Source organism: Coccomyxa subellipsoidea (assembly GCF_000258705.1).
Source record: "Coccomyxa subellipsoidea C-169, whole genome shotgun sequence".
NCBI classification, from domain to species: domain Eukaryota; kingdom Viridiplantae; phylum Chlorophyta; class Trebouxiophyceae; family Coccomyxaceae; genus Coccomyxa; species Coccomyxa subellipsoidea.
The window spans coordinates 356,074-375,247 of record NW_005178036.1 but is presented as its reverse complement, the minus strand read 5'-3'; the positions used below and the strand labels follow the sequence as shown (position 1 = coordinate 375,247).

Here is a 19,174-nt window from a genome sequence, read left to right as displayed (position 1 = left end):
TGTGCTTATGCGCAACAAAATTTCAGTATTCTTCATTCCCATCTGTGTGCTGAGGTTCTACAAGGTATTGTTCATCTGTGTCAGTCTGGAGCCCTACCGCACCTGGAGGTGTGTTTCGTCTTCCCTCGTCCAAAACCATTGCGTACAATTTACCTCGGATGCCTGTGTGTCTGTAACTCTCTGCGCTGCGCAATTGTAGACGGTTTCAAGCGATTGATGCCACCATCTTTTGGGCAGCAACCTCGGACGAACAAGCTTATTTTGGTTCCACATGTTTGCCACCTCATTTTGACCGCAATATTTACAAAATTACTGCAAAGTCCATCACAATCTAAATGTGCAGTAATTGCGATTCATCTTGCCTTTCAGATGGCTCCCTGGTGCCTCGCAGATGCGCAGAGTCCTTGCCTAATAATCAATATGCATGCATGCCATGGCCATGCATTGCACTGCGCAAGTGCACGGGCAACTTGCATTGAACGCAAGGCAGCCCATGGCGAATGGCTTAAAGATGCATCCATAGAGCTGGTCGCTTGCCTTGCGCAGTGCGCCATAAGACAATGGAAGAATGCCCCATGTTGTCATGAGTGACCATGGACAAGGCAGTGCGTTGCATGCATGGCAAACGCAGTCACTGACTGGCAGACAATCAAATGGCGCTGCTGCCGATGGGAAAATCAAAAAGGAATTTACTGACTTGAAGGCTAGAGCAAGCATTCAATGATGAGGCCATGTGCTCTTAAAAGTAGGCCACAGTGCAATGGAAAGTAAGAAAGAGAAAAAACTAAAGCTTCTGTTTCCACCCGGGTTCGAACCGGGGACCTTTCGCGTGTTAGGCGAATGTCATGACCAACTAGACCATAGAAACTCGGATGACATCGAGCGCAATTTGACACAATATATACAGGTCGCAATGACTTCTGTCTTCTGCCATGTGAGGTGTGGTTCTCACCTGCACAACACTTCAACTGCACAACATCTTGACAATATTGTTAAAAAATATTCGTAGCAAATACTTGAACAGAGGAGCGTGTGCTGAATTGGCAGGTCGAATGTGACGTCGCGATCGTACTGTTCGTGTTTTGCAGAAAACCCGTTGGCAACTTTGTTCACATCACATAGCTATAGAACAACAGCAGTGATGTCCGATTACAAAGCCCTCTTCAAGGCTGCAAAAGCGCAGCGAGAAACAGCTGTTCCTGGCAAGCTGGTATGCTTCTGGTGATCTTGCCTTGTACAGCCTTTGTTTCAGTAGTAAGTGGATCGGTGTCGCTGTTATTGGTTAAAATCGTGGAACTGGTGCCATAAGCAGCAGAAGCTGACATTCCTTTCGACATGTCTTGACAGTCAAAGGAGCAAATCAGAGCCCTGAAAGCTCAGAGGGCAGCAGCTGCCGCTCGCGAAGCTCATGAGGAAGCAAACAAGCGAGAGAAACAGGTGTTGGATCTATCCTCACCACCTCGGCGTCAATTAGCGCATGCATGCTTGTGTCCATCAGGTCTTAGATGCCACCAAAAGTCAGAATTCTCTTGATGATTCTTTACAGTTTCATGTTGGCACGATGATTTCCTTTCCGCTCTTCTTCTGGCCATGCAGCCCTGCCAATGGTAGCATCGAGCAGATGGGCAATGACGCATGTGCTATGCTGAAGGGGGCAGCTCGAGCAGCTGCATCTGCAGCGCCTCCTCAGAGCAAGATGCCTCCCCCAGCGCCCAGGCCAGCAAAATCTAGCAAGCCAGTGCCGCCTCCACCTAAGTTCAACGACCTGGTCCCATTTCGCGCAGAATCCCAGGCAACTATCATCTCATCCCTTGGCGGCGACACTCCGTCATCCGATGCCTCTGTAAAAGGTGCCTAGTCGCCCATCCATTCCCTCCTGCACAAGCTGCCTGAGCAATCATGACCTAGACGTGCATGCCAACATCATGCAAGGCATCGTGCATCGTGCATGAACATGTCTCGATGCAGCAATGCCATTCCGGAAGTCATTCATCTTGTGCAGGTGCTGATGCCTTGGAACCCTTGCTCTGCCACATGAATGGCAAGCAGAGTGAGCCGTGTGATTGCTGTTCTGGCAGGAGGCGCAACAGTGGGCAGTGCTGCAGCAGCCAGCCTGGATGCACAGTCCACAGCGAGCACAAATGGTGGCGGATTGCCTTCGGGCTTCTTCGAGGAGCCTGCGCCCTCCGAGGCCTCCTCCATCGAGGCTGCTGCATCACAGAGCGGCATGCCCAGCGGATTCTTTGACTACTCTGCTCCCGGTGAGTAATGACGCATCCATCATTGCTCCTTTTGACCTGCCCTGCTTCTCCACTGTTGCCCACAATGAACTTGAGCAGCCTCTCAAAAGGCCGCACATTCACACCCTCTCTCCCGTTGATGTCTCGTCTTTGAGCGACCACTGATTGCAGAATGTTCATCTACATCAGTGGTCTGATGTCCATTGGATATCCACTGCTATAAATTGAGCACTGTAAAGATATAATTCAGCCGAGTCAATTGGGCGTAATCAGATTCGTAAGGGCATGCATAATCTGAGTGTCTGACCTTGCAGGTCCCAGCGCAGGGGATGATAGCGACTTAGCAGCGTCTATGCCAAGCAGCGAGGGACCTCCAGAGCCAAACCCCTCCACAGCTGGCAGGGTGGAAGGCAGCCTCCCAACCGGCTTCTTTGAGGTGCGCAGACCAGACAGTGATGTCTGCAATAATCTGTTTTCCGAAAGACTGTCTGGCTCAAGCTCAATCTTCCTTGCATGCAACTTGGAAATGTCGCTTCTGGCAATGCCATCCTGCCTCCTCTGAATGTTGCATATCTGAAGGCTCTACAAGACAGTGTGGTTGTCACACATCAGCAATTGTCAGCTTGCTTTACACGTATGCTGATGTTGCAGGAGACCGGCCCGGGAACTTATGAGGCTGAGGAGACTGCACCAGAGGCAAGGGGGGGACCCAATGAAAGCTCACAGGCGCAGGCTGACGGAGCGAGTGCTATCCCAAAAGGTGCGCTGTTGCAAAGATTGCAAAGTCATCCTTATTCAAATTGCAGCCTAGGTCCGCTGAAACAAAATTAGCGCGCTGCATCCTGCACGTGGATTTTAAAAAGTGCAAGTCAATCTACATCTGGTGCACATGGGCATACTTTTCTGCACGAATTGGCATCTGCATGTGGGTGTGTGGCTGATGATTTCCTCCTGTGTGAGGCTCTCACCCGAGATGGGAAATTGTCAGTCAGACACACACATACAGGTGGGGTGATGGAGCCCGCCAGCGAGCCTGCATAAGGGCACAGCATTTTATTGAATGCCGTACACAGGTCAGGGGTTTGGTACATTGCGTGCCGGTGTGTGCCATATAGCTCTCATCTTTGAGCAAGCCTCCTATTTAAGATGGAGTTATTTGGGCGGACACCCACATGCACTAGGGGCGACAAGAGCCCCGCCAACGAGCGCGCATTCAGCACATTTTCCTTTAAAGTTGTCAAGCTTCTTGTGACACGACACTCAAATGCTCCCACTGGGGTTCAAATCGATGCTGGGCATAGCTACGGCTGCCACCAGGCAGCAAGAGGGATCTTAATGTCAGTGTCTGCTTGACCACATTTTCTATCACTTTTTTTGCCTTTTATCACTTCAATAATTTACCACTATCGCCGCAGGGTTCTTTGCTGACGTGGACGCGGACGCGAAGGCGCGCGGCGAGAAGCCGGCCAAGCCGCGGACGCAGGCGGAGACGTTCAGCGATTTCATGGCGTCCATCGCGGCCGACGTGAAGGAGGTGCAGGCGCGCGAAGAGGAGGAAGCTGCCGACGAAGCTGCCGAGCGCGCCGAGCGGGAAGTGTTCGAGCAGAGGTGAGCGCTGCAGAAAAGCAAACAATCGCACAATCCCGTCAGTGAGATTGAGAGCAAAGTTGTTTTACGCGCGATGGGAATTAATATGCAGCTATGCCAGCTCGTCCGGTCTTGGCATGCACTTCTGTTAGCGGTGATCAAAATACAGAGCAGGTGTTCTGCATGGCTGAGTGCCGGTCTGACACTGCGCTCCCACACTGCAAAGCGCTTGACAAAATTGTGCCATCCAGAGCCGAATCCCACATTGGCAGTGCATGAAGTATATCGGCAACAGGACTTTTTTGGCATGCCTTGAATTGCTTTGAACATTACTTGAAGGCCAAAGTGAAGAGTTGCAAAGCATCTGTGGCCGCAATTGGATTTGACTCTCTGCCTGTTTGCAGGATGCGGCTGAAGAGGGTTGAGGAGCTGAAAGGCGGCGCACCTTCCTCGAGCACAGGTGCTGTTCTCGTGTCATTGCGTACTTCAATAGCTGTATCTGCTTTCTCACACCATGCCTGGGTACTTATATGCAGCTGAGCTGCACCTTGTGCTACTGTCCCTGCCAATTTTGAGGCTTTTACAGGCCGCCGTCTCCTTCCTACGCAGCTTGCTTCTGACACGAAGAGCGTGTAATGCCCATAACTGTAGGAATATCCTTCCAACATTCACTTGCTTCGACAGGTGCCGCGGCGGCCGAGACACTTGGGTTTAATGAGGTGGCCCTGGACATCAGCAGCATTGCAGAGGCACCAGTGCAGCCGCGAAAGAAGCGCAGGCTGGACGTTTTGGAGGATGACCCAGACGAGGGTGCAGATGGAGAGGAGAGCAGTGAAGAGGATGACATAATGCTGGACTGGCGAGCGAAGACTGTGTAGGAGAGTGTGTAAATTGGGGGCATGGTGTGAAATTGTTATATATACATATAGGATTGAGTCAGCGTGGGACTCTGAATCCTTCTGAGAGAAGAGAATGGAAGGATCACTTGCCTGCATTATGTGCCACATTATGTGCCACAGCTGGCAGAATAGAGGCTTACCTTTCAGGGTCGTTTTTTGTGTGAAGTGTCCATTCGGTGCTATAGGCCCAGAAAGAAGTGGGCCCAATGGAATTGGGACTCTTTGCACAAGTTAAGATTGTTGTGAATGGTCCTTCAGGGACGCCGTGTTCAAATGGAGTGTTGTTCAGAGCTACCAAGGTTTTTTACATCACTTCTAGTACGCACCCTTCTTGCATCCCATCATGTCTTCCTAAGCTATCCATACATGCACAGAGACTTCAACCTAGTCAAATTAGCAGGCTGTATCCTCGTCGCCTCACTTCACATCCCTTGCCTATTCCAGGTGTAAAATATCCAGGGATACTGTGCAGCTCATCGCACTTGCTGGTCTGCTGCATCTGCCACCAGTGGCAGCCTGGCAGCTTGTCCAATGAGACATGACCCCTGCACAATCCCACTCGCAGCGTCATTACACCAGAATGGCAGTCCAGGGATGACTCCAATTAAGAGGCTGATGTCAAGTGCAACAACTAAATCTCACGCCAGTTTGCAGTGTACAATATTGGGGAGGGCCTAATCCGAGCACAATCTGGCAAACCTGTGACAGATCAGGTCACTTGCAAATACAAAGTGTAGAAACTGACAGAAGCGGACAGGTATGCCTGGCTCGGTCACAGTGCCATGCAAAGAGGCAGGAAGAAAGAATTTGGCTCGTGGCAAGCATGGGTGAAGCGAGAACCCACCACTGCGTAGAGGACTGCCAGGAAGACATAGAGGAAGATGGTGTTGTACACGTTGATGTACAGCGACAAGCCCAGGCCGCCCGAAGGAGGCCTGAAGATCTGCTCGAAGAGTCCCGGGACGCTGCAAGCCGCACAATGAGTTGTCAGTGGCCATGCTTGCCACACCTCTGTCTTAAGGTATTGGCTGATCTTTGAGGCACATAGTGAATGTGCACAGAGGTCGCCTCACCGGCTTCCTGACAAGCTCAGCACAACTACTCAGGCGGCCTTACTGAAGTGAGGAGAATAGCACCACATGCCATACATCTGTGCATGCAAGGCTAGCGCGCAGGCAGACCAAATGAGATACATTTACATTTTTACAGTCGGCATAGAGGTGTGCGCACATGAGGATGATGTCCAGCAGGATGGACTGCAGCGCGTTGTAGCGGACGAAGCGCGAGAAGTTCTGATTGTTGACGATGCCAGCGTAGATGGCGAAAAACACTATGAGGCTGCACCCCATCGCATGCAAAACATCAATACACATCATTCTCGCAGGCACTTTTCATATATACCAAAGGCCACCTGGAGGGTTAAGAAATTTCCTTTCAGTAGGCACTTGCATTGGGCAGACTTGTTGAGAAACACGGCAGAAGCCAAAGTATGGACAGCCGAGATCATATTTGTTGGTTGTGCAAAAGGAAATTTGTGAGACAAGTTGAGTGCGCACCTGGCAAAGGGGAAAGAGAAGTAGAAGCTGATGAGCGGGTTCAGGGGCGCCAGCAGCCTGGGTAGGAAGGGGAATTGGGCGAACAAAAACTTCCCTGCAAGTGCGGTAAGTTCACTGAGGTGAAGCACACAAAGGCCATCAACAACAAAGGATCGCAACTAAGCTGATGATGCATGCATGCAGGTGTGCAGCTGAAGATGTGCAGCTGAGGCAGCAGACTCACCATATTTGAGGCCATCAAAGAGTGGCACAAAGTAGGGTAGAGCTGCAACGGCACGGTCTGCAAAGTCCACATCCTTCCCCGCCTGTACTTGCAGGCTCCTCTTGCTCCTGTGACTGTCTCCGCCGCTGTGCTGCACTCTGCTGGTCTGCAGAGGAGGACTGCTGATTCCCAACCGCTGTGTAGAGGACCTGAGTGCAGGATGCCCCATTGATTTATTGAAGTCTCAATGCAAATGTGGGCTCTCATTTGCTCAGTCTCTTGAAGGCAGAACTTACAAGCGCTCAGGAAGCATATGCTGTGAAGCATTACCTTTGGGATATGCAGGTCCTGTGAGCTGCTAACGAGCAATCGACTGACAAAGTACATGCTCGCAAAGAAGCAATGTTCCTCAGAGGGCGCCTTCGCTGCAGGATAGGAAGGCAGGACTGATGAAAGGTACTTGTTGGTAAAGTCATCATAGCGTCAAGTGACTATCTCGATCTCAGCTTTCTGGAGCTATCACGACGTTGCAGAAGAAGTTCTTTGATTGAGTTGTATTCAGTGGTTCTAGTTTCGATCGGAGCAGATGACAAGGACGACGCATGTCCATCAACCGCGCCGACCCCTGCCCTCGATAGTTTCGCTCCCCTGTCAGAACAGAACAGCCGCAGCGCTTGCATCTCGCAATGTACAGGCTCGTGGGCATACGTAGATTATTTTGAAAGAGTGTTGATCTTCTGGCGTGCACGGATCTTCACGCTCTGTGTGTGTCAGGACCGGTGGGAAAGTTCCTGCTGATGGATTGTTTGTTGTGAGGACTCCTTCAAAGGCATCATTTGCCACGCGCCTAAGCCCTGAGATTTTCTAATATAGCACAAGATGGTGAAGTTAGTGAGGTGGGCTCCCATTCTCGATGCTAGTGGACGATGGACCTGAAGATGTTTCAGCTATCTTTCCCAGTTGAAGCGCTTATATGAGAAGTTATTCACGTGTTTTTCCGTTGTTGTCTGTGTATCTCTGTAGTCCAGTTTCTTTTCTTGTGTTGAGGCATGCTGAGTATGTATCTTTTGTTGTGGATCACCAGGTTTCTTATGAAGCTCACCAACGAGAGCGTGCAGATTGAGTTAAAGAATGGGACAGTCGTGCAGGGCACCATCACAGGTGGGAATCAGCCCAGCTACTACATTGATGTTCAGGCTGTGTAGGAAGTGACTGGGAAGAGCCCTGTTGACAGTGATCCTGATGTCTTTGGTCGTGATGTCTTTGGTCGTGGCTCTCTTGCTGAGGCGTGCCAAGCAGGAAGGCAGGACTCCAATGGTGCTCTATTTTCCGCATGCATGCAGTGATGCTATGCATTGTGCCTCGGCAGGTGTGGACATTGCAATGAACACACACTTGAAGAACGTGAAGCTGATCCTGAAGGGCCAGCCTGCACAGCAGCTGGACAGCATGAGCGTGCGCGGCAACCAGATCCGGTGAGCACCACTGTCATTACCGATAAACGTGAAGTAATTATTTTCAAACCCTTCGCACCTGATTGCTTGTCCACATGGCAGCCTGGATGTGCCTATCATCAGGGCCATCCACAATTGCCCTGTGAATAAGCAAGCATATGAATCAGCCAAGTTGATTAGCAAGGAGCAGTTGGCCTCTGAAACTGCTGCAGTGTTCAAGGACAGCAGGAAGCTCGTTCTCATAGCGTGGAGTTTGATTGAGAGGGTTTTGATGTGGTGCAGGATGTACATTTTGCCGGAGACCCTGAACCTGGACACGCTGCTGGTGGATCTGGACCAGCCCAAGATCCGCCCTAAGCGCCCAGAGAGGCCCCCAGGTATACCTGCAGACGAACCTTCCTGCTGTATAACATTGAGTGTAAAGGGCATGCACTGTACAGTGTCTGCACCTGTGTCTCCTCCAGAGTACGAAAAAGTCTTGGTATGAGACTGCCCTTAAGAATCAGGACACCCATGTCCATCACTGGCAACGAAAGCAGCAATTCTGAGCAGCCTGCAAGCCTTGCCCCTGTGTTTGCATGCGCTGACATGCACATGTGACACCCCTTCTAAAGACATACTGCAAACCTTGGATGTGTGCCATCACAGGTGCAGCACCAGGCAGAGGAAGGGGCAGAGGGCGCGGTCGCGGCCGTGGACGCCGGTAGATGCTATCGTGACTTCTGTCTGTCATTTGACAGAAGCATGTCAGCTGCCGTCTGCCTGCATTGCCTTGGCACCGCAGTGAAGCATAAATGGTGCTCCCCTGCATGGGAACTAGGGGTCATGCATAGGCCGGCACGCGCGTCGCATGTATGCTATGTGTGGGCGCTGGTCGGCATCTTACTAGAGTTGCAGAACTACAAAGTGCATGTCAACATGTTGCACTTTCTAACAGCTTACATTCATTCAATAAAAGTTGAGAGGGACTGCAAGTAAGTTACAGTACCTGCTGCTTGGAAAGTGAAGGCCCCAGTGCTGCAGCAGGGATCCTTGCACTAGTGCGAGGGATGCATACATGCCATTGTGACAAATGCTGGTTTCTTTAAACGAGAAGACTATAGTAGTGCCATCAATGACGCGTCGCTGATGCATCATGCTGATGATCACAAGCTGCAGCAATGCGCAAAACATTGTTGAACTTCAAGCTGCAGCTTATCAGCTGATTTTAAAGTGCCTGGCAAAGCTGGCTAGCTATAGTCTTGACCTGCACAAGCACTGCATAGGTGGTGCACTAAAAGCCATTCAGTGGTCTTTTGCTGACCTCAAGAGAAGGGATGTATTTGACCAAGTTCCAGGGAGCCCTTCATCCATTAGTATTGCAGCTTCGCTCTTGCCGGTAGCTGCGGCTCAGCTCCCCATGGCTTCCTCCCGTTGAGGCGATCGGTTTCGGATGTGACGTGAATCCCTCGTCAAGAAATGGGTATCGTTCCTGTCACAACAGATATTCGGTCTATTGCTTAATGAAGTGATTTCTATGTAGGACTGTTGTCTCTGCGGGTATCTGCAAGCTGAGCACTGCTTCGATGGCGGCATTTCAACTCGACACAGGCTCTCTCCTGCTCGTTGTCCTCAGCATTTCCGTGGCCACTCTTCTGCCAAGTTTGCTCAGATGGTTGCGTAGCTACATTATCTTGAGCCGTTTGCCATCGCCCAAGGGGAGCTCTTTGATAAGTGGGCACGCCGGGGCATTCGATTTCTTGGCAAAGCACAAGTGGGAAGCCGAAGTCACATCGTCACTTGGTGCCGTCTGGTGGCGTAGAGAGTATTGGAAACAGGTGACTGCAGTGATTTCGGTAAAGATTGCAGTCATCGCGTTCATTACACGAGAAGGATGCACTGGCTAAGGATTGCGTACATCCCGCAGATTGTGGTGATTGCAGACCCCGTCCTCCTTCAGGATGTTTTTGCACTGGAGCGGGAAGGTGCAATCGAGAAGCCCGACTCTCTCATGCAATGGGACGAGACTAAGGTGACTTCGCTTGCTCGAGCAAAGTTTAGATCCTTCACGTTCCTTTCACCCGAATTGCAGAGACGATGTAGTCAATTTGAATGATCCTGCTCATGTTGAGCCAACATCTCATGATGGGGAAGAGTGCACACACAAATGAGTGATCCGTGGTCGTGCAACGGTGCACAGGAAAAGAACGTGTTGACATCAAAGACAGCGGACCCCATGTGGAAGCTCGTGAGGAAAGGGACTGCCCCTGCCTTTCAGCCCAACAATATGAGGTGAGACCATTGGTCTCCCCACGGAAATTTGTCTGGACCTTCCTGGGTCTGCTCCTTCTAATAATTTGTCCTAGGAGTGCACGTGCCTCATGCATGGGACATCCTGACATCTCTCTTTCTTGCTGTCCTCCCTGAGCTTAAAAAGTTCATCGGCCACCATCTGCAAACCTATCCCACTCCGGCTGCTCTTTCAACTGCCATTCACTGTTACTAGAAGCGCCTGAGGCAGATTATGTCTAATTGAGATCATGAGCATTTCCGTTATTAACGCATGTGTGGCTCTTTTGCAGGCAGTACCACAGTCACATTGTGGAAATCATTGACCGGCTGGTGCAGGGCGTCAAGCAGAAAGGGCCCGCTCCAATCATCGATGTGGCGGACATCGCACAGGTGCAAACTCTTCACCACATATCTTTCTTAGGGCTGACCGGGGACTGGCTGTTCAGCCTCACTGGCCCTGTTGCTGTGCGCACTTTCAAAGGCGACTTTACTATTTGTTTTAAGAGTGAGCAGCAGTGATCTTAGCAGCAGTACATGCTGCATGTGAAAGCTTGGCTTGCTTAGCTTGTCACATTGCTCAGATCTCAACTTGGCCTTGAAGGTGGGCCCCACATCAAATGCTGGCCAAGTGCAGTTAGTAGTCTTGAGACCTTCCTGACCGCCAAACTCTACCAAAAATTATTGAATTTTCTGGACGTTGCCTGACTTCAAGGCCATGTGTGGGAGTGTCTTGCCAGGGGTTCAATCTTGGCAGCAGTTTCTGGCATCAGAAGAGCCTGAATTGGCTGCGGGCATGTGACGTGACTAACTTGCTGACCTTGGGGGTTGCATGCAAGCGCAGAGGGAGTCCTTCGACGTGATCGGCAAGGTGGGCTTCGGCCGCGACTTTGGCGCGAGCCGCGACATCGACAACACGGTGAACAACACCTTCCGCATGGTCACCAATGACTTTGAGGAGAACATGCGCCGCTCCGTCTTTCCCCTGCGCAGATACTCCCGCAGCCAGGTACTGATCATCAAGCCATCATCGCACTATTACATGTTTCTCCTCCAAAAGGCAAGGCCTGCAGACAAGCTGCGGCTAATGGCCGCCAGATCTTTTACCGCCCCTCGCCAGCCGGGGCCGTCAACCTTTTTGGCCATGCTGAGAGTCTTGCTTGCCGGCATGCTGAGGCCCTTTCCACAAAATGAACCGCACGTCAAGTTTGGAAAGAAGCGTCACAACAATCAAGGAATACAAAAGTTGCGTTGTGCAGAATACAATGAATGAGAGGCGAAGACTGAACAAGATGCTGGCAGCCACATGTAGGCAAGCTGTGACAGAGCCTGGTCACCTGGAACAGTGATCAATGGCACTTTTGGGTTCTGGTCAGTCTCTGGAAGCTTATTTGGTGCGTTGCCATGGGTATGTAACCGTGTCATGCCATCACCAGGAAAGCAAGAGATCTGATGTAATAAGCGTGTGCAGGATAAGCTGCGGGCGGACGAGAACCATCGGCGGGTGCGCGCGATAATCAGCGAACTTGTGCACGACTGCCAGAGCCGACCGCCGTCCGACGGCGATGCCGGGTCGATCGCGGGGCACCTGCTGCGGCTGCGCGACGCCCGCGGCCGGCCACTCGGCACCGACCGACTCGTGGAGGAATTCGAGATCTTCTTCATCGCCGGGTCTGAGACCACCGGGCACACCGTCGCGTGGACCCTGTGCGCATCATCCTCCCCCTGTATCTCTTTTAGCAATGATTCAGTAATCGTCACGTAATAATTGATTGTTGTTACTGACCCTCTGTCTGGCGGAAATGATCAACCGCTGCCTCTGTGTCCACAGCTGCTGTGAGCCACCTGCAGAATGTTTCCCGCAATTGAAGCCTGCGTCATCCCTGCTGCAATAGTGCGCCATTGTTGACTTTTTAGGATAATGGAGCAGCATTCCCCAGGAATGATCTGAGGACTGGGGTAATTTAGGGGTATTCAGAAGTGATGCAGTCTGCATGCCTGCCAGGAAACCTGCCTTCTTCCTTTTGGCGCCATTCTCCGCCTTTTGGAGCCAGGAAAGGCTGCTCAGGCAGCGTCACAAATTTTGCGCAGGTACTTTCTGGCGACACACCCCAAGGCAATGGCCAGGCTGGAGGGTGAGCTGGACGCGGTGGGGCTGCTCAAGACGGCGGCCAACCCGCAGCCGCGCACGATCACTTTTGCTGACATCGGCAAGCTCCACTACCTTGACCTTGTGATCAAGGTGGGTCGCCCTCCCTCTGGAGCTGTTTGTTGATTCCTCGAAGGAATTATCTTCCGGTCAGAATTGCAAGTTGGGCTAATGCTATGCTGAGGTCTTCCTGCCACGCTGGCAGATTTGACACACCTCGGCAACCATTTGCATTTACTAGATTGACGCTACCTCAGTTCTGCGCTTTCTGTCAAAGATGGCTGCAGCGTCTTCAGCATGCTGGTTCCACATATGCTGTGGGTTCAGCGCTCAGCCTATGTGCACCGCTGAAAGCCCCCTTGCAAGCACAACAAGCACTCTGCTGAGCCACACGTACTGTCTGGCATGATTGTCCGATTCTGGATGTGTGCCCCCTTCTGCGGAGGCCAGAGAAACACTCGGTCATAACCCAACTCTTGTTTGGCAGTAAGTCTGACAGTAAGCATGACTTGTCCATATGGGTGTGGCCCCACAGGAGGCGATGCGGCTGCAGCCGGTGGCGGCGCAGCCGTTGCGTCGGGTGACGACGCGCGATGTGAGGCTCAGCGGCGGCCAGCTCATCCCGGCCGGCGTCACCGTCGAACTTGCGCAGTACAGCGTCATGCGCTCCGCAGCTTGGGGCTGGGCCGACGGCGAAGCCTTCAAACCGGTGAATTTCCCTTCTGTACCCACCTCTTGCAGGGAAAATTGGACTGTAGAAATTTTAATATATAGTATATGGAGCTACCACAGGGGAACCCCTAAACCCTGAGTGTCACATTAATAGCCCCCGGAAGGCGTCAATCAACCTGTGCAGCGTAAGGATATAAGAATGCGGGTTCATCTGCAATGAAGTCAGGCTCCTGATTGGGCACACATGTATGTCCTGAGAGGCAAGGGGCTTGAGCCTGATCTGAGCCACGCGCTGCTCTCATTATCTGCGCCTTAGGCAACGCTTCAAAGGAAATTTTACAGCATCAGAATAGCTCAGCCTGTGCTATTTTCAAACAGGAGCGCTGGGAGGAGCCGGATGCAGAGTACTACGCGCACAAGAGCGGCAGCGGCGGACCGACACATGCTGCCAAGGACGATGACCTGGAGATCAACGCGGACAAAGCTCATGCCAGCAAGGTATGTGCACACGCAGCTGCAGACCAGCCTTCACCCCATCTTGCAGTTTCACCGCAGCTTGTGTGCTGCTGGTGTGCTTGTGTGCGTTACAGCACCCAGCTAATCATAGTCCATGTGCTTTCAAGTGAATGTAATCTTGAGCGGAAGCAGCGCGTTCAAGTGTGTTTGATTGTGCCGTGTCCACGGAAGCTTTGCTCTGCCGTGATCATCTGCTGCCATTCCGTAGCTCTAAATCTGTGGCGCCATGCCAACCTTAGCATCGTGCGGAAGCTGCATTCCAAATTCAAAACTTTGCAGGAGAGTTCTGAAATTCTGTTCCTGGCATGCCGGCTTCAGGTGAAGCGCTACACCCCATTTGGGCAGGGCGTGAGGAACTGCCTGGGACAGCAGCTGGCGCGCATGAATGTGCCCACAGCCGTCGCCATGTTCATGTCGGAATTTGAATTCACAGTTGCCCCCCAGGTGCGCTTGAATTTGTTTTTCAAGTTCATCCCATTTTCTGAGTCAGTGCCTGTACCCTTTGTGGGTGCATGCCATGACAGCCAGCTGCTGTGCTGGATTGAACAGATACCCTTCGTTATGTCAAATTTGCTATGTCAAGAGTTTCAAATTATGGACTGAGACCCTTGGAGAAGTCGTCGCCTGCATCCTTCATGGGTGGATGCCATAACACCCAGCTGTGCTGGAGTAATGAGATAAATTAAACTTTTATGGATTGTGTGCCATCTATTGCTTGTGTTTCAGTTTCAAGGCACCTCAGGGGAAGAGTTGCTCCCTTGTACACATGTGTGAGTAGGCGGAAGCACATGCACACAAAGATTTGTTGCTTGTTGGAAAAGTTGCAGATGGGCAGTCTTTTCGACACGTCTGTCTGTGCCGCATGCAGGACGCAAAGAAAAGCATCGCTGAGCTGGAGATTCTGAAGGGGACTCTGCAGCCAAGGAGCGGCATTCACATGATCTGCAAGCAGCGCTGAGACTTGTAGCACTTCATACACCTTGGATTTGAATCTATAAGGTTTTACTTTTGAATGAGGTCATTGTATGAGCCCTGCAGTTGTACATGTACAGGCGCCTGTGAAGGCCGGCCCTGGTTTTTAGAGTCAGAAACAAATGATTAGATGCACAACATTGTGTATGTGTTTTGAGTCGCCGTCATAATGAGTTCAAATCGGTCCAAATTATCCCTTTATTTCCATAAAAATGAAAGGAAGAAGAAAGGGAACGCGAGCAGAAGCCACCCCTCCTCTAGCTTCCACTGACCAGGAAGCTGGCATTTTAAGTTACTTCCGATCGCGTTCTCATTCCAGTCCTTTCTCCCCTCATACCGCGAACGCTGATTTCGTGAGCAAAAGAATTTACTTACCAGCTTTTCTTCACAATTCAACGATGTTGCGCGTCCTTCTCAGATCATACGGCGAAGTTGCTGCCCGATCATCAGCAACGGAAGCCAGTTTACCTCAGCTTGCCACGTCTTTTGAAAGTCTCAGGCGCTTTTCTGGTTACGATGAGGGATCAAAAACTGGGAAAGGAGAGTATGGCGATGGTGAGATACGCAGTCATACACTAACGCTGTTCGTTGTCTGCTACATCTGAAATTGGCTTTGCCAGACGCACTGCACACATTCATCAGCAATTTTTATTTCTCTGAGACTTCTTTGGCTATGCAGTTCCCGGCCTTGAGGCTCCAGGTGTGTTCAGAAGCTTACCGAAAGCACCCTTTGTCCTACATGCCCCACCTGCAAAGCCATGTTTTCATTGTGCACAGGCTTGTGCAGATTGCACTGTGGTCTGAGACATAATGTTCCAGGTGATACTGAGAATGTGGCGCCTTCCCACTTCAGAGGCGGAGATACACAAGTGGCCGGTGTGCCATCTGGTGTTTCAGCAAGGCCCTCACAGCCGCACGAGTGCGCAGCCACCCCTCATTCCTAATTGCAATTATTTTCACGCAATATCATGTCCGAAGTTCCACCACGAAAGAGATTGCCAGTCATATGTAGCAACAGGGGTCTATCTTGCTGGACGCACAAGGGAGGCCATAGCAACGTGTCTTTAATCACAGCTTTCCAGGCAGGCTTATCCTGTGTGGTGGGTATGATGAAAACAAAGTTTCCTGAGATCCGAGGGGTGCATTGTTCTCGTTAATAGGGATGAGGACACCCCTCCTAACATGGACCCCCCTGACAATGAGCCACATACTCAGAAGCTGAGCAAGGACCCGCATGAAGCTGACATCCCAGACTACCCAGGCATCAATCCCAAGAACCAGGTGGATGGAGAGCTAGCAGTGCATTGATTACCCTGTGATTTTTTTTTCTTGTTGTGAAGGATCGTCAGTATAGACATGGGCTCCGATGCCTTCTTGTCATTAGTCAATCTACAGGTGATAGCGTCTATTGTAAGACTTCCTGATATGATGGGGGCATCTGCCTGTGCAGCAGAGCAGCTGTTTGTGACAGGTCGCTCTGTTTGATGCACTAACAGCAGGCAGTCATGGCTGCGTGCTAATAAAGCGGACTCAAATAGCATTCAAATCTGATTATATTATGCTGTGCAGGCAGAGGCTGATGCGAAGGACCCTCGTCGGGAGCCGCGGGGCTCGGACAAGGCCGAGAAGCCACCCGGAAACTGGCCCGGCATGAAAACTGACCGCCTGAGCGGCGACTTCCCTGAAGACGTCCCAGCTTCCACACAGCGCTCTGGCGGCGACAGTGAGTGCCCATTTGTTCTGCACCATTGCGACCTGTATAGCTTTTGAGCATGCGGGAAAGCCCTGCGGAAACTTTGTTAATGAATGACTTTCATATCACGAAACAGTGGGGGTTTAGGTTGTCTACTACAGTATCAGCATGCGATCATCATGTCCCAAGCACCGGCTGGATTCACGATAGCTGGCTTGCGCATGTGACATAAACATGGGTGAAGTTGCCACAGCAGCTGGGCATGAACATAATCAAATCTGTTGTGCAAGCTTCTGCACTGTGGGTGTTATAAGCCTGCGGCTGGCGAAATGCGTCTTGCATGGCAAGGATCGGTAATCTCAAATTTGGCCCACAGTATAAACAACTGACTTTTATGCTGTGTCAATGGCAGACACGCCTCCAGCGGAGGTGAAGGGAGGCCCGACTGGAGGCCAGTTTACAGAGGAGACCGACATCAAGGATGTGGCCGACCCGGCAGGCATCAAGTGGGGCGAGAAGCCAGATGCGCCGGTGGACCCAAAGACAGCCTACCAGAACAGATGAACGGCTGTGGATGTTGCTCGCATCAGCTAGTTAGCACTCTGAAGGAGGCAATATTGTGCAGCACCCAATATGCAGAGGCTGCAGCCAGGCTGGTAATATCTTGATGCACCTAGTCCAATGAGCTTTGGAAAGCAAGCAAGAACTTTCTTGCATCAGCATGTGGCCATAGAGGTCCTCTGCATAAAATTGGGGAGAGTGGCACCTCAGCAGCACGATTGGAAGCTTGCTACAGAAGCATTTTGGCAAAGAGATCTTTGAATGCAGGTCTTTGGTCGGTCCAGCAAATGTGTGCGCTTCAGGTGTTTCCCACCGGGGTCAACATGTTATAAGATGAACTTTGATGAATTCTGTAATGTTCAATCTTCAGTGAGGATCTCATTTGATTAGTTGCGTTCCAGGGATGGCCAAGGCAGTGGAAATTGACTGGGGGGCCTGAGATTCTGACTTTTGGGTCAGGTGCATTTTTTTGGGGGGCTGCACTTAGTGTCCTGGTAATTGAATCGGGGGTGCAAAAATCTTCTGTGACAGCCAACCCCAGAGCTAGAATGTATTCCTGAGTAAAATTCCTGGTCTAGTCCAGCAGCGCTCTCAGGAATTCGAAAGCCTCATTGTGCTATGTGGCTCACATTATGACAGGAGGTACTCTTCCCTGATTCAATGTCATGGCGCCAGAGATATGGTCTTGAGTGAACACAGAGCCCTTCTGAAGCTGTGATAATAGATCAAAATTCAGGAAGGCTGTTGAGATCCTGTGGATATGGAGTCATTCCTCAGACAAATCAGGGATACAGTGAACGACATCAGGCCTTTGTCTATTCCCACTGGAATTGATGCAATTCCTACCACAAGCTGCGTTTACTCCATAGTTGTTAGGACGCCTAATCCCGAATTCCATCCCTCATTGCCCAAAAAATATTTTTGAGATTAATCTTGGGTAATTAATCTTGGGTGTACCCGGACTTTAGGTCAGGAATGCTTCGGGGCACGTCCCGAAATATTTTTCGCTTCGTTCCAAATCTTCCGGGAGATCCCAAGAAAATCCCTGATCATCAAAATCTGCAGCCCATCCCCTTCGGATTCCGGATGGTCATCCCTGGTGCGTTCTCCCTCTTGCTCAATACAGCAAACCAAACAAGGAAGGTACCACAATCAGCTGGCAACTACTCACTTGACTTTCTGCTCTTTCTCTTGCTCTATTTCCTGCAGCAGGCGCTCCCTCTCTGTCTCTGGCATCTCCTCTAGCCTCTTCTTCATGACTGCCTCCTCATAATCCTCCAGCTGCTTCACATATGTCATCTCCTGCCAAGCATGTACGCGTCCCCCGTTTCTATCATTTCCAAGTTGCAAGCCTCCCACACTCAGCTGAAATGATCGCTGTAAACCAATGCATGCACAGACCTGACAAAGGGGACACTTGAGTTCAGCTTGCTCAGAAAGAAAATACGAAGAAGCAGGGATAGACCTTGTTTGCCACTCTGAAGAGGTAGGTGGAAATGTAGCCGACTCCAATGCCCAGGAACACAAAGAGCTGCACAACGTTTCCAGCCACCAGAGAGTCCACCCCAGCTGCTTGTAGGCCATAATACAGCGCATAGCCAAACCCAATAATCCCTCCACCCAGCAGAATGACGTCCTTGCGCGTGTATCCAAACTGCGGTGCAATCTCAAGCGTTCTCAGCTCATGCTGCATGATTGCAGGTGAAGTCACCGACCCTTTGCTTTCACAGCACCAACTTCAGCTGAATGCAGGTGAGGCTTAGTACAAGTACCGGCTTGTCGCCTTCCTTCTGTCCGTTGTCCTGCTCGCTTGAGCTGTGCACTCTCAGCCGCTCGCAGCGGGCTACTGGCCTGGATGAGGGTGTCTGTCGGGCTGTAAGCTGTCTTCTGCCACTGGTTGACGCCAAGCAAGGTCCTGTGAGTGCCAGGAAGCAAATGAAACCAGCATGGACCATCAAGAATCTGATCAACGCATTGTACACATTGATCTAATATAATAATTAAACTTCTGCAATTGCTCTTTGCGCGTGGCTGTATATACCCTGCTTGTCACTACAGATGTGCCTAGTCACGAAGATGAGTGTATCCGTCATTTGGAGAGGTCTGATCGCACCTGTGGGTGTGTGGAACGAGCGCGATACGACAGAACAATTAATCACGGGATTTCTGTAACATGCAGAGCTCAAAGCAGCTGTGTGCTTGTTTGCCAACCACGTTGCCATGTTTGTATCGGAACTCGTACACACCAAATTCGAGACCGTTATCCTGAGTAGAATTAGTATAAAAGCTCTCAGTAAGTTGGATTGTCACAGTTTGTGGGAATCTGTCGAGACCTTCAGCCAAATTTCCTACTAAAGCACTGCTCAAATAGGCAACACCTAGCGGGAACACACCAGGAATATGAC

At 51.0% G+C, this 19,174-nt stretch overlaps 5 protein-coding genes and 1 non-coding gene across 6 annotated transcripts; 3 read left to right on the top strand and 3 right to left on the bottom strand.

The window, feature by feature from the left end:
- Positions 1-794: 794 nt before the first annotated feature.
- Positions 795-868, bottom strand: COCSUDRAFT_t34. The gene has a single exon. It is a non-coding gene; the product is annotated as a tRNA-Val (tRNA).
- Positions 869-1,141: 273 nt separating this feature from the next.
- COCSUDRAFT_62926 (hypothetical protein) lies at positions 1,142-4,705 on the top strand (the record flags this gene model as incomplete). Its single annotated transcript, XM_005647877.1, has 8 exons — positions 1,142-1,210; positions 1,652-1,850; positions 2,079-2,261; positions 2,555-2,676; positions 2,892-3,000; positions 3,656-3,848; positions 4,232-4,287; positions 4,512-4,705. The coding sequence occupies 8 exons, from the start codon at positions 1,142-1,144 to the stop codon at positions 4,703-4,705; spliced, it is 1,125 nt and encodes a 374-aa protein (XP_005647934.1).
- A 494-nt stretch (positions 4,706-5,199) lies between these two features.
- COCSUDRAFT_15264 (hypothetical protein) lies at positions 5,200-6,713 on the bottom strand (the record flags this gene model as incomplete). The annotated part of the gene is made up of 5 exons (XM_005647876.1): positions 5,200-5,271; positions 5,571-5,691; positions 5,957-6,064; positions 6,283-6,376; positions 6,506-6,713. 5 exons carry the CDS (start codon positions 6,711-6,713, stop codon positions 5,200-5,202), a joined length of 603 nt encoding a protein of 200 aa, XP_005647933.1.
- Positions 6,714-7,542: 829 nt separating this feature from the next.
- Positions 7,543-8,645, top strand: COCSUDRAFT_15233 (Sm-like ribonucleo protein; the record flags this gene model as incomplete). The annotated part of the gene is made up of 4 exons (XM_005647875.1): positions 7,543-7,645; positions 7,854-7,959; positions 8,221-8,315; positions 8,593-8,645. The coding sequence occupies 4 exons, from the start codon at positions 7,543-7,545 to the stop codon at positions 8,643-8,645; spliced, it is 357 nt and encodes a 118-aa protein (XP_005647932.1).
- Positions 8,646-15,697: 7,052 nt separating this feature from the next.
- On the top strand, positions 15,698-16,772 carry COCSUDRAFT_62923 (hypothetical protein; the record flags this gene model as incomplete). Its single annotated transcript, XM_005647874.1, has 3 exons — positions 15,698-15,796; positions 16,085-16,238; positions 16,621-16,772. The coding sequence occupies 3 exons, from the start codon at positions 15,698-15,700 to the stop codon at positions 16,770-16,772; spliced, it is 405 nt and encodes a 134-aa protein (XP_005647931.1).
- Positions 16,773-17,840: 1,068 nt separating this feature from the next.
- On the bottom strand, positions 17,841-19,049 carry COCSUDRAFT_53324 (hypothetical protein). Its single transcript, XM_005647873.1, has 4 exons — positions 18,883-19,049; positions 18,542-18,684; positions 18,235-18,423; positions 17,841-18,071 (listed from the first exon to the last, which is right to left on the bottom strand). Exons 1-4 carry the CDS (start codon positions 18,989-18,991, stop codon positions 17,937-17,939), a joined length of 576 nt encoding a protein of 191 aa, XP_005647930.1. The 5' UTR covers positions 18,992-19,049; the 3' UTR covers positions 17,841-17,936.
- Between the last annotated feature and the right edge of the window lie 125 nt (positions 19,050-19,174).